Source organism: Myotis yumanensis, unplaced genomic scaffold, assembly GCF_028538775.1.
Source record: "Myotis yumanensis isolate MYYU_CA2020_CCGP unplaced genomic scaffold, mMyoYum1.0.hap1 SCAF_4, whole genome shotgun sequence".
In the NCBI taxonomy this organism is placed as follows: Eukaryota; Metazoa; Chordata; class Mammalia; order Chiroptera; family Vespertilionidae; genus Myotis; species Myotis yumanensis.
Window position 1 is genome coordinate 84,385,790 of NW_027223755.1, and position 14,193 is coordinate 84,399,982.

Below are 14,193 nucleotides of genomic sequence, written 5' to 3' on the forward strand. Positions count from 1 at the left end.
ACTATCCTCTTGAGTTTACTAAGTTATAGGAAAAAGTCATGGGATATGTATGTAATAAAGTAATACAAGAGTGTGGTAAGTTCCATTACAATAGTATAAAAATGGGGGGCCATGTCTCCTTACACACTCGCATTATTTGTAATGACAAATAAACTTGTAAACTTAAATGGCTATGGACAAGATATAAATAAATATGTTATGGAATAGTCATACACTGGAATACTAGACAACAATGAAAATAAATGCACAGGAACTATTATATGTATCAATACCAACAACTCTCACAAGTGAAACACTGACTATAAAAGATGAGTTTTAGAAGAATACATATAGATTTATATCATTTACATAAATTTTAAAACATGCAATATAATATTATATATTGTTTAGAGATACTTCAATGAAGTAAAAATATAGAAAAATGCATGCAATGGTAAGTATGAAATTCAGGATAATGATCCCTAGGGGTAAGAGAGGGGCAGGAGGGAAGACACAATTCCAGAGGAGGTACACTAAAGTATTTTAGAAATGTTCTTTTTCTTAAGGTTCTGGGAGAGTACATGATTGTTCATTATATCTTGAAATATGTAATAATACATTACAATATACACAAATTAAAGTGCCACATAAGCAGAAAAGAGGTTATTAATTCTGAATGGAAGTAGCAATCTGAGTAAGCTTTTCGAATGAGTTAGCCTGATGGATAAATTGGTTGTGATGGATGAGCAGACATTCAGTAAGTCCAGATGGCAGGAAAGGAGATTCTGGGGTGATGGACCAGCATGGACAAAGGCATGGGAGTGTTCTGGGCCAGAGCTAGCTTAGGATGTATAGAAATATTTATGCTGGAATAAAGGCAGTTGATAATGTGACTGGGACCAGACTGCAAGCAGCCTTGAACACAGCAGAAATGTAAAATAATTACTAGGTTTTGTAAATAGGAGCTTGCAATTAGGTCTGGACTATAATTTATTATATTCATCATGTAATTCCAAAGGATTGATAATTTCTCAACCAGGATGGTATCTTATCTGAATCTAATCCTTTTAAATCTCTACTACACTTCAAATAAAAATAAAATCACGATTCATCACAAGTCATCTACCAAATCCAATAGAGAAGTTGATCCTCAGAGTTATAATCAGTAATAAATATGGAGATCTTTCATTGGTAGCTTTCAAGAGTCATTTACAGTGTTTTCTTATGGCTACCCATCAATTTTCCCACCTGATCATGTCAAATGAATCTTCAAGTAGAAAGCATTGCCCTGAGAAGGAATACGAAGACTAGTTAGTGCTGTGAAAATCTAAAGCTTATTAAATTTACCAAATTTTCTTTTTTTACATGATCATCATTTGGTCACCAGCAGGTATCTTTTTTAAAAAAAATATTTTTATTGATTTCAGAGAGGAAAGGAGAGGGAGAGAGAGATAGAAACACCAATTAGAAAGAGAGAATTATTGAATGGCTGCCTCCTGCATGCCCCACACTGGGGATTGAGCCTGCAACCTGGGCATGTGCCCTTGACTGGAATTGAACCTGGGACCCTTTAGTCAGCAGGCTGACACTCTATCCACTGAGCAAACCAGCCAGGGCAACCAGCATGTATCTTTTGTTGGCTTCATATGGCAGAGCCTAAAGAATACCTGTTGATCAATGTGTCATTCATCAGTGGCACCTGCAGAGATGATGAAAGTTTATGTTATGATATTATGGAAAACAGCACAACATTTAGCAAATTGAACCACACATTTCTTCCCCTTTTTCTTTTGAACATTAAAACTGCAGTTTGAAAGCAACTTCCACTGCAGAAAAAAAATTAAAACAGCAGGTGATAATTAGGGCAAAGTTATAACAATGTTATTGCTAATGGGCTACCTGTCAGTTAGTGCAAACTACCACTTCTTCCTAGGAATAGTTATTATTAAAAACAACTTATGAGGGTTGAAGAAGGGACATTCGACGTGTTAGTCTCCTTATTTGCTCATTTGGAAATAGCATAGAGATAAATCCATTAACCACCTCAGTCTATTTTGGTCTCAGGGCAGACACACACACACACACACACACACACACACACACACAACAAGTGAAAGTTACAAACCACCAAAACATAAACCTTAGCTGCCTTGAGTTAAAAATCAATTTTCTTAATAAATTAAATTCAAGGATTATAAACCAGTATGTAGTATCAAGAAGGATGTATTAATAATTGCCATGTTGGCAGAGTTCAGAGTGCAAGAATTACAGGAATATAAAAATTTAGTAATTTAGAAAATCTGATACCAAAAATAGCTATTGCTAGTGGAAGCCTCAGAGTTCAGTTCAGTCGTTGAGCTATAATAGTATTCTCAGACTAGTCGAGGTTGAATGTTCAAGATGTAGTTCGAGTATTAATCATCGATTCAAATAAATGATTGCACAACTGGAGAGGCTCTCCTGGGTTAAGTAGCTTACTCCTGAACACAGATGTAAGATTTTTCCTTTGTGTATTCCAGAACCACTTGAGTGTTTCCCCTACTAAACAAGAAACCTCTTTTGGAGTTATTTCTTTAGCTTTACTCTTTATCAATTACAATCTTTTGGCAAAAAAAGTCACCTAAACTACTTTGCTGATACTTTGCTGATGTGAATTAGAAGCTCATTCAAACTGCCCATTTCAAGTTTAAGTTTTATTTTTCATTTTCCCCATAAGAAATCGGGAGATATGCTCTGATTTATTTTGGTTTACTATACAGTATTCCATTGTATATTCATGCTGTATAATGTTGTGTAAATAAACCATAACTTATTTATCCATGTTACTGTTGCTTAGCATTTGGGTAGTGTTATGAACACATTTAAAAATAAAGTATTATATAGGTATTGATATGTACACAAATTATTGAAGTATGATATACATACAGAGAAGTGCCCATATTATAATAGTACAGCTTGCTGAATTTTCACGAACCGACCACACATGGGCAATCAGCACCAAACCCCAAGAAAAAGAACATGACCAACCTCTCAGAAGTGCTACTATGCCCACTCCCAGTCATTAGTTCCCATCAAGAGTGACCATTATTCTGATTTCTGATAGCATAAATTAGTTTTGCCTTTCACTTAGCATTATAGTAATAAGATTTATATATATTACTGCATTTGGAAGCAGACTGTTCACTCTTAGTATTATGTAATATTCTGTTATGTGGACATATCACCAATTATTTATCCTTTTTACTTTTAATGGACATTCAGGTTGTTTCCAGTTTGGGGTTATTATAAATAGTGTTCCTCTAAGCTGTTTAATAGATATCTTTGATATACATTTGACATTGATATATTCATAGAAAATGAATTGCTGGGCCATAGGGTTTTCATACGCTTAAATTTAGTAGATATTTCCAGTTTTTCAAAGTAGTTGGACTATATACATAGCATTTGATTTCTTGAGGAATCATTCTGAGTAGAGAATTTCAGTATAACCATTAAGAGAACAAGTTTTAGAGTCACTCAGACCAAATTCAGCGTGCCAATAAATACTGGTAGCTATACAACTTATGCACAACCCTCTCAAGCCTCAGTTTATTCCACTGTAAAATAGGTGTAAAATGAGATATTATTTTAACACAACATAGAAAAATGCCTGGCACATAGTCAGTGCTGAGCTATGGTGGTTATTAATCATTAGCTCCTACAACTTAGACAATATGGAGAGCTGGAAACAAATATGGGCAATATAATCCACAAACAATTTTCATTCTCTGATGGAAGGAAATTGAAACTCTGACCCAAAAGGCATTACCAATTCTAGGAGCATTACACTTAGATCCCCGAAAAAAAAAACAACCCAAAAAAACATTTAAACAGGATCCCAAATGCATTTGTAAATTACTCTTGCCAGAGGCAGGGTTCTTGAATGCAGTGCATTATGATCCATTTTTTTTCCCTCCTACTAGACATTACTCTTTAAAGACAAGACTGCCAAGGGCTACTCTGGAAAGTCACTAATATTATACTTTTTATTATATTTTCCAATTTCACACCTTCCTTAAACTAACCCACAAAGTTGTTGAGAAGTGACTGTAATTGCAAAATTAGTTACTAGTTTTCCTTGAAACTTACCAATATCTACAGCATCTTCCACAATCCTAAAAACCCTAAAAATGATCCCAGATCCTTGCTTTAAACTGCAAAGAATTTGCCATTTTTAGTAGGCAAGAACTTGATAACTTCAGCCTGGATTTCAGCAGCTGATGGGGCAGCATCCTAGAAAGTTATACAGACATTACACTTAGTACAGAGGTACTGTTTTAGCTAGTTGCCAGGGAGCAGCAGACCCAGTTATCTTAGGCAGGTTATATTGGAAGGTGCACCCTGTTCCTAATAAATTGAATCAGATCCCATGTATCAGTCACTATTTCTCAAGAAATAAAGCACACAGTCTACTGGAAAAGATGCCATCTTTTGAGGCCAGTTGTAGACCTGAGAGGGAACTTTTTGAACATTTAATTGAAAATCTTTGATTTTACAGATGAGAAAACTAGTCATTTAAGAGTCTTGCCTAAGGTCAAATGATTTGTTCCCTGGACAGGCAGAAAGCTTAAGTCTTATTTACATTTCAGTGGTTGCTCTTTGTTCTTGTGCCAGGGCCCCTCCCATGCTCCCATTCTGTCTCCTACCTCAATTTCATAAAGATCCAGACCTGGGATCCGGAAATGGGGACCCTGAAGAGTGTGACTTAAGGGGATGAATAACCATTACATTGTCATTAGGAAGGGCAACATGAGTGAGGCTTGCCTGCTTGATAGAACACAGGATCCAAAAGGAAGGACCTTCTTCGTTTGTGGACCACTGCATTCTCAGTACCTAGAACTGTGCTTGGTATATAATAGGCCCTATAACTGTTAAACGAATACATGAATGAATGAATGAATAAATCTTGGTTATGTCAGGTTGTCATGTCCTTACTGTTTTATCTACCATCTCCTTCCAGTAATACAAAAATAAATAAATAAATGTGCACATTTAGATTCTAAAGAGATGTCATGTACAAGCGTCTGGTATGTGCTTGAACCATTGTGAGCAATTAACAAATGTCAGTTCGTTTCCCTTTTCTTCCTCCCCCAAGGGTGGGTTACTGGGGTATGGCGTGATGTGTCACGGTGTTTATGTGCCTGCACAGAAAGTGAAGCGGGTATCTAACTGGCTAGTGAGAAAGAGCTGTTGGCGTCTTTCTAAACTTAGTAAATAAATTACTGCCCGAGAAAAAACGCACAGCTATTTTATCCAGAAAGGCTGGTCGCTTTTGTTGTCAGATTCTCGGCTGCAGTAAGCTTTTTAGTACAACTTTTTGTAAGAGCTACATCGCGGCGACAGGAGAGGCAGTGATAGGAAAATCCTGCAAGACCCTCTCCTTACCCAAATTAAAGGAAGCGCGCCCAGGCGGGGCCGGGTTTAGCCAGTCTAAGGGTCCAGGTCCGGGCTGCGCTGCCCCCCCAGCCCCGCCCCCTCGCCCGCCGCGACTGCCCGAGTTCAAGTTCGGCCCCGGCCTCCAGCTGCTGCTCCGCAGCTGCCTGCGCGTCCGAAAAGCCAGGGTCTGAAGGCGGCGAGGAGGGTCCAGAGGTCATCATGCTGCGGGGTCACTCGGGCCCGCGTGGTGCTAGCACGTGGAAGAAAAGTTTCCAACTCTGCCGGTGGGGCCCCCCAGTGCCCTCCAGTGGAGCCGAGGTCTGCGCTTTGGCACCCCCGCTTCCACGCCCGTCGCCTCCAGCCGCGACCCCTCCCAGGGAAGCCCCCTTGCGTCCCTTCTCTGAAATCCCTCCTTCGCTCACGGCGCAGGTCGCCCAGGGAGAATACTTGGGGGGGCCTCCCGAGAAGGCGGCCGGGGAGCCTCCGGAGGGCCTGCGGTAGGGGGTCTGGTGACAAGTGTTCCGAGGAGGGTGCGGGGGTGAAGGCGCGGAACGGGGCGCCCGAAGTGGACAGGGGACAGTGGCCCACACGCATCCCCAGTGCGCCTGGCGGGACCATGTCACGGCTTCCACACCCTCGCGCGCTAACTTCGTGGGGCCACAGCCGACCCCAAGCAGGTGGCCCCCTCCAGAGCCCCCCCATCCCACCTTCGCTGCCCACTCCCCGCTCCCCGCCGCCCCCAGTGCGCAGGCCCGGCCGCCCCAGCGCGCATGCCCTGGGCTCGGGAGCGCGGCCAGCCCGCAGCCTTTTGCTTTCTACACACTCTACAACTGGGGAGGGGGCGGGGGCGGAGGGAGCCCGGCGGGCCACGTGACCAGCGGGCCGGGGCCGCGGGGGCGGGAGCGCGCCGAGCCAGGCGCGGGTGCGCGCGCGCGCGCGGGTGCGGGGCTGGGCTGAGGAGGGCGGCGGCGGCGGCGGCGGTGGGCCGGCCGCGGAGGGGGAGGAGCGGGCGCTGAGCGAGGCGGGCGGGCGGGCGGAGGATGGGGCTGTGCCCGTGCTCCCGCTGCAGCCGCCCGGGGACACGCTGTGCACCCTCCGGCTCGGGGCTCTGGCGGCGGCGGCGGCAGCGTTAGCGGCGCGGCGAGAGCGGCGTTCCCAGCGCTTCCCGACCGCGTTTCTCCCTCCGGCCGGGCGGAGCGAAGAGGCAGCGGCGGCGGCACGCCGGTGTCTCTCCCGCTGGAGATTTCTTTCTGCTTTCCTCGTCGACGGACTCACCCCCTCCCTTTTTTGAGGAAGGGTGACCTCTTCTCTGGGACTGGAAAAAAAATTTTTTTTTTTTTTGAGGACGGGGGTGGGTGGCAGCGACGGGGTCTGCTTCTTCTCCTCTTTCAGCTCCCCCTCCTCCCCCTCCAAGACCGAAAAGCAAACCCCACAACTGCTCCAGCATCCTCCTTCCCTTCCTCCACCTCCCTCGCCACCTCTGCCAGTTTCGCTCTCTCCTCTCCTAATTATTTCATTATTATGCGTCCCTCTCTGGGGGGTCTCCTCCCTCTCAGCTCCCTGGGAAGCCCTGGCCTCCCCTGGATGCATTTCTTAAACATTTGGGAGCCTGGGAGTGAGTTTCCTCCGAGGCGTGTGTGAGAGGCGGCGGGGGTGTTTTCCTGTGCGAGGGGCGGGTGAAGTTCATTGCCCCCACTTTCCCGCGACCTTTTCGGACCTGATTTTGACTCGAGGGCGCGGGGGCAGCCGAATTTGGGGACCGGGGGGGGCGCGGCGGAGAATGGCCGCGGGGAGGGCTCCCCGGAGCCTCCCCGTCTCTTGATCAAAGCATTCCGCTATTCTGATTTATTGCCTGCTTGGTGAGTTATTTTTTTTTTTTCCCCTCTAAAGGAGACCTGTGTGTTCAGCCATTACTTTGCTCGGCGCCGCTCGCAGGAATCTCCGACCCTCGGTGCCGCGGGCAGCCCCGCACTTGGGCTCCTCGCCTCTCGCCCTCGCGCCCGTCCCTCCTCCCTCTCTCCGCCCCTTCCCCCTTTTCTTTCTCCTCTCTTTCTTCCCCTCTCTCCCTTCTTTCGGCCGCCGTCTCCCCCGCGCCCTCCTCGGGGAGGAGGGAAGCCGAGAAGCGGGGGAGGGAGGGGTTGGTGTCAATTTTTTTGTGTGGCCGCGGCTGGAGCCGGTGGCGGGCAGGCGGCGAGCGGGGAGACCCCGGCGCGGCAGAGCCATGGATGGCCCGACGCGGGGCCATGGACTCCGCAAGAAGCGGCGGTCGCGGTCGCAGCGAGACCGGGAGAGGCGCTCCCGGGGCGGGCTGGGGGCCGGAGCGGCTGGCGGCGCCGGCCGGACCCGGGCGCCCTCGCTCGCCTCGTCGTCGGGCTCCGACAAGGAAGACAATGGGAAGCCCCCGTCCTCCGCCCCGTCCCGGCCCAGACCCCCGCGGAGGAAGCGGAGAGAGTCCACCTCGGCCGAAGAGGACATCATTGATGGATTTGCCATGACCAGCTTTGTCACTTTTGAAGCGCTGGAGGTAAGGGGGGTCCCCTCCCCCTGGCTTTCCTTTATGCACGACCCCATTTCGCTGTGCCCGGCTCCGGAGCTTCACCCACTGTGCTCTGGCCGGTCTGTCTGTCTAGGCTGAGATCTTATTGTTGGGGGGAGAACTGGGGGCGCGGACAGACAGGCGGCAGGAGGGCATCGCCAAGCCCTGCCTGGTCTCCGGGTCTCCTCGTTTTCGCTCGCCTTTCCCCTGCGCCCCCTCCCTGCGCCCCCTCCACAGCAGATGGGCACGGAGAAAGGGGTTCAGGCATCACAACAATGCGCCCCCCTCCACGGGTAGCTCTGCCCCTACTCCTTCCTCCTCTCCCTCCCCAATCATGGCTTCTTAGCTGGTGGAAGTCTCTTTGCTGGGTTTGGGGCGCCTGTGGACGGTTCTCTGTGTGCTTTCGACAGAGCCCTATGTGCTTGTGTGTGTGTGTGTCTGTGTAGTGTATACCTTTCCTGGGTGTCCTAGGAACTGGAGACTAACGGTGTTTTGTGGTTTCTCTGTCCCCTCTCCCTGCCTTTTTTTTTTTCTTCTGGCGAAGCTGGGGAAGGGGGCGTTTTCTCCTGGTTGGGAGAAAGGAGGGAGGAGGGGAGAGCAGAGAGGAAAGGATGGAATATCTTTCTGTATTTCCCATGGGGCTCTGTTACAGAAAGGGTTAATTATAATATTTGTGCACATATATATGCACATGTGTGTACATGAGCAATTTGGTTAAAGGACAGAAAAAGGTACACCAGGGACGACTGGTGGGAGGAAAGAATAAAATCCTAGCTGGTATCTGAAGGGCTTGTCACCCAATTGTCCGTCTCCCTTTGCTTTTGTGTGTGTGCGTGTGTGTGTGTGTGTGTGTGTGTGTTTTCTTTTCTCTCTTTTTTTCTTTCTGATGGGCTTTGTGTGTATATAGAAGTCTTTATTCCTTGGGTACCTGCAGTGTTGATTTCCAAACGCACATTTTGCTGCCCTCTAACCAGCTTCTGAGGAAGAGGGTGGGTAGTTAGAGGTAGGCTGCCCAGGGGTCAGGGGGAAACAGTCTTTACCTGGAAGAATCAGATTTGGTGCTGGGATGGGTCATTGGTCTCTATAAATGTAACCCCTTTTTCCCTCCCCCTGCCTTGCTTTCCCCACCCCCAACACACCACACACACAGGAGGCTTTGAGATTCTGCAGAGTTGGTCCGGCTTTGCTTAAGCACAAAATCAAGATAGTTGGTTTCTAGCCTTTCATGCACTTGGCATGGTTAAAGGTTCCTGAAGGAAACTTTTTCATTTCCCTTTGGTTTTGTGCTGTTATTATGGTATTATTTGAGATGATCAAATGCAAGCTTAGTTAATGACAGCTTAAATCTCACATGCAGTAACTGTACAGGTTGAGATTGCTGGTTCTCTCTGTGTGTTTGGGTGTCAGGTTTAATATATTTTTAAACGGAAGCCTTCCTTTGGGGTTGTTTTTTTCCTGTTTGAACTGCTTTTTGGTTGGGCTGCTGGTGGTGATGGTGGTGGTGGATGGTGGCCAGTGGTTGGGGAGGAAGGGAGGGTGGTTGGTGGTATTGGTGACCATAGATTTTGATGTTAGTGATTGAATCTGTTACCCTTTTGGTTCTAGAACCCGTGCTTTATTGGCTAAAATGGATTGTACACAGTCGTTTTGAGTGTTGAGGCTCACCACTTATTAGGATAATTCTAACTGTGGCTTCAACTTTGCCAAGGTGGGAGGGTACTGTACAGTGTGACCTCCTTCTCTCTGTTTCTCTGTTGATTTAAAATAGGGATTGACATAGCAGCATGTATGCTAATAGAAAATGCTGCCTAGAATTTGGTTCATGATTGCTATGTGTGGTTAGTTTAGGACAGTACTTGTAAAATCTGGTTACAAGTGGTTCTGCTTTTTGCATGGTTATCCTGGGCTGCCCAGTGTCCCCTTTCAGTAAGCCAGAGGGGTCTGTAGTTTCCCATGAAGACTTTTGAAGGCCAAGTAGAAATAGGTGTAATTTACGCAGTAGTTTTTAAAATCATTGTTACTTTTGATAAATATTTGCCTGGGCTTGTGATGTGTATATCTATTCATTTGGCATTTGAGAGAAAATGTGCCCTTCTAGTTTCTCTTGGGCTTGAAAAACTTTTAATTTTTAAAGAAGACCAAGTTCAAAGTGTACTGTTAACACCATTACCTTTCTTGCTGTGATTATCTTTTTTTTTTCCTGCTACTTTTCTCAATTCAAAATCCAGGTCATTTTTAGCTGAATACTATGGTACCTTAATATCTAAATACAATTTACACATCTGTGTATGGGTCTAAATGGTCTAACATTTAAAAAAGTTTTCTTAAAACTTTATAGAAAATTTAAACATATACAAAAGTAGAGAGAACAGTTTGATAAACCCCAATGTACCCAACACCCTGGTCACCAACTGCCAGCTCATGTCTCATCTTGTTTCATCTGTATCCCATCTACTTGACCTCCCCTCCTGGATGTGATATGAGAAATATGTAAATATTTCTGTATGTCTCTGGAAATGGTAATGACTTTAAAAAACACTAAACCCCCCACAGTACCATTATCACACCTAAATAAACGAGTTTCCTAATATCATCAAATATCCTGTCAGTGTTCACATGTAAAAGATCCAGCTTTTGTAGAAAAGCTGTACATTTTTCAGATTAAAAACAAAGTGGGGAATAAAAATAATGTATGTTTGGTTCTGTGGACGAAGGTAGATCTGTTTGCTGCACATTTGTGTCCAGGCTGGATGGTCAAACATACGTGTGCAGTGGATAAAACCTATGTATGTACTCATTTTGGAAGATTTACTCAACTATCACCATAAAATGTGAGGGCTTATCAGGAAACAGGCAATTAAACTATGAAGTTGGATAGAAATGTATGTGACAGAATTATTACAGATGCTAAGAGTACCCTAAATATATATTATTTTTTGTGTGCCTTGTGTTTAGAAATGAAAACAGTTGTCACCAGGTAACATTGAGGCTGCTGCTAGTGTTGTGATAAGAAACCAGAAATATTGGCTTATACAGCTAGGCTTGTATCTCATGCCAGTTCAGAGCAATAGCTGGCAAACTGGAGTAGCATACTTGGGATGTTAATGGATGGACACATTGATTTTTGACTCCCTCTTTAAAAAAGAGGCTCCTGACTCAAAATGAAATGTGCTGATATAAGTTGTTCCAGTCCAACTGTGACTTTACTTTTGCTGGAGCAAAAGTAAGAAACTTGCCTAATGCGAACCGCATTTTTATGCTGATTGTTTTTTCACTGTTGGATATTTAAGATGATGAAAGCTTTGGGAGTAGTTTGAGAAGCCCACACTTTTTATAGGTAGTAAAACTGGCTGAGGTAGTTTCATATTCTGCAGGGACACTTGTCTTGAGTAATTGCACCCTGAAGTTCAAGTATGTGATTGTGAAGAGTCTCATGATAGAAGATAAGAGGGTAGGTGAGGAGGCTAAAGTTGATCGTGGTGTTCTTTTCATTAGGCATTTGAGAAACAGGATTACCATTTGGATATGGTATTGTTTATTTGGATATTCTTTGAATAACAGGTTGAGAGTGAATATCCCCAGATGTCATGCCTCATTTAAAAAAAAAAAAAGTGGCTTCTAACAAAGTATAATGAAAATGTTGGGGTTCCAGTACTGTCAGTGTACCATGATATGCCAGATAATATTGCCTTTCTGTTCTTATTTGGGTTCCTTTCTGTGTAGTCTCAATTAGTAAGCCATGTGAGTGCTGCAGCTAAAATTTTGACTTTGCAAAATCATTATCACCCCCCCCCCCCCGCCCCCTGTTGTGCACTGGATTTTTAAAGCATCTTCCTTTTGTACAATTGACCAAGGGAAGCAAAGATGAAATTGGTGGGATTAGCAGACAGGAGGCCAACTGGAGCTCTGCAGGCTTGTAAAAACTAAGGAAAACTCATTTCTGGTGGATACAGGATCAAACCAAGAATTTCATGTGGTCTTCATTTCCTCGTTCTGTTTCAGGGCTTCCCCTGAAATGCTACACATCGATAGTGTAAATAGGCTGTACAGAAGTTGTTGTACTTTTAGTATACCATGTTAATAGGCTTTAAAATTTATTATGGTCAAATATCATTTATTCAGTTGTTTTAAAAAACAACATTAATCATGTTCCTCATATCAGTCAGCAAATATTTATGGAGTGCCTGTTAGGTGCAAGGTATTAGAAAGAGTACAAAGAAACCTAAAATATATGTAGCATCTTGAAGGAGTGTACAGTTTAGCTGCTGACAAGTCCTGCACCTACAAAATTTTAAAATAGGCACTTGGATGCCTAATACCAACGACGGACGTGCAATAGGCTTTCAGAGAATGGGGTAGTGAGTGCCATTGGCTAAAGTATTTGAGAAGACTTCATGGAGAAGATGGAACCTGAAAGGTTGAAGGGATTTGGATAGATAGGGAAGGAATGTGGGATGGAAAGAGCATTCTAAGAAGAGGGAATAGTGAAGAAGGTGCAGAAAAAAGAGGAGTGAGAAGATGCTATTTGATTAGGGCTTGGGGGCAAGGAAGGCCTGTTGGAAATAAGTCCAACATTATGGAAGTCAAGAGTGCTTGTTAGGGAGTCAGGAGACTAGTGGAGAAACCTTCCAGGGTGGCTGTCCTAACTGGTTGAGTCACTTTGGGAAGTTACTCTCTAAAAGTATCATTTTCCAAATCCATTAGTTGAGAGGTTTAGGCTAGTTTTAGAGCAAAGGCACCGATGCTGGATAGGAGCACAGCTTTGGCAGGTGTTAGAGGTTGTGTTTTAGAACAGAAAAATGTGATCTGCTCTCGAATAGTTTTGGAACTTGATGGACTAGACACAATTCAAGGGGTGACTTGTTAACGTCAGAATTAAGTCTTTTATTATGTGAATGCGAGTTTTGAATATCAGAGAAGGCCATGTGATGTGCCTTATTTCCTATATTTATTTGACCACAGGACACTTTTATTGTTGGCATTAAAATCCATAATCTGGTATGGGAGATACTGGGAAAGATCTGATAGATCCCTTCCAGGAACTTGGTGATCTCTGAATTTAGGGAGAGTGGGCCCAAGATAGACTACTTGGAAAACCAGGCACAGAAGTTTGAAGTTGCAGCGGAGGCTGCTGCTTAAGTGGGAGTGGTAAGGGGAGTGCAAGGTGTAAATAATGATGATTAGTTCATTTGTCCTCCTGCTCTCTTTTCCTGCCTGGTGTCAGCCCTTTCATTGATTGTTGGCAACCCCACCATGAAGTAAGAATTGGTCAGTGATTTTCATTAATAGCACTTTCAGTGTGTTAGCAGCCCAATTCTCATGCCACCAAGCTGCCTCTAACCCAGGGGTGGGCAAACTTTTTGACTCGAGGGCCACAATGGGTTCTTAAACTGGACGGGAGGGCCGGAACAAAAGCATGGATGGAGTGTTTGTGTGAACTAATATAAATTCAAAGTAAACATCATTACATAAAAGGGTACGGTCTTTTTTTTTTTCCGAGGGCCGTAGTTTGCCCACGGCTGCTCTAGCCAATATGTTATATCCTGTTTTCTTAGTCCCTTCTAGTGTATTGTTGCTTTTTAAGCAAGCTGGAAAGAAGGTTGGATGAAAAAGGGGGTTGGCACTTACCTTAAAATAAAGGTTTCTTTGGCTCGTTTGTGTATGAAGTGCTAGTTCAAGAAAGGTCAGAACCTTTCTGCTGTTTCTCAGCTAGGGAGAGCTGTGGAGATATGTTTTGTTTTTGCATTTTTCACTTTTTATCTTGGGAAGTTTGGAATGGCATTGCAGGGTAAATGGGTCAGTTCCTCCTGCATTTCACTTCTGAAAATGTGCATAACTTTAAGATCTGAGGCGTTCTAAGAGGTGAGAAAGTTTGCAGAAATGGAAGAGTGTGAATACTGTGCTTGGTTATGAATTCAAATATTTTACTGTGGTACTGAATTTCAGCATTTTACTGCACAGAGATCACTTGAGAAGTATTTGTATGAGATGAGGAAAAAGATTGTGATATGATGATTCCACACAGTTTGTGTTAGCTGTTGAGATTAACGACTTCAGCTCTTTTTTTGGAAGTAGAGAGAATATAAATGAACCAGTAAATTGAAAAAAAAAAATGAATCACAAAGTTAGTGATTAGCTTTTCATCCTTTCTGAGAGTGTTGTTCTCTAGCTTTCACAGTTGGAAAAGGGTTAAAAAAACAACAACTAGAGCAAAACTAGAGCAAGCTCCGTTAAAAAAACCAAACTAACACAACAGAGCATTG

At 44.3% G+C, this 14,193-nt stretch overlaps 1 protein-coding gene across 6 annotated transcripts in view; it reads left to right on the plus strand.

Moving 5' to 3' along the window:
* The first annotated feature begins 7,175 nt into the window (after positions 1-7,175).
* Positions 7,176-14,193, plus strand: part of AUTS2 (activator of transcription and developmental regulator AUTS2) — a 1,107,415-nt gene continuing 1,100,397 nt past the window's right edge. For all 6 annotated transcript variants that reach the window (XM_070412831.1, XM_070412836.1, XM_070412833.1 and 3 more), the window contains exon 1: positions 7,176-7,918. In XM_070412831.1, coding sequence (XP_070268932.1) covers positions 7,616-7,918 — 303 coding nt within the window. In that variant the 5' untranslated portion in view covers positions 7,176-7,615. The remainder of the gene's footprint in view (positions 7,919-14,193) is intronic.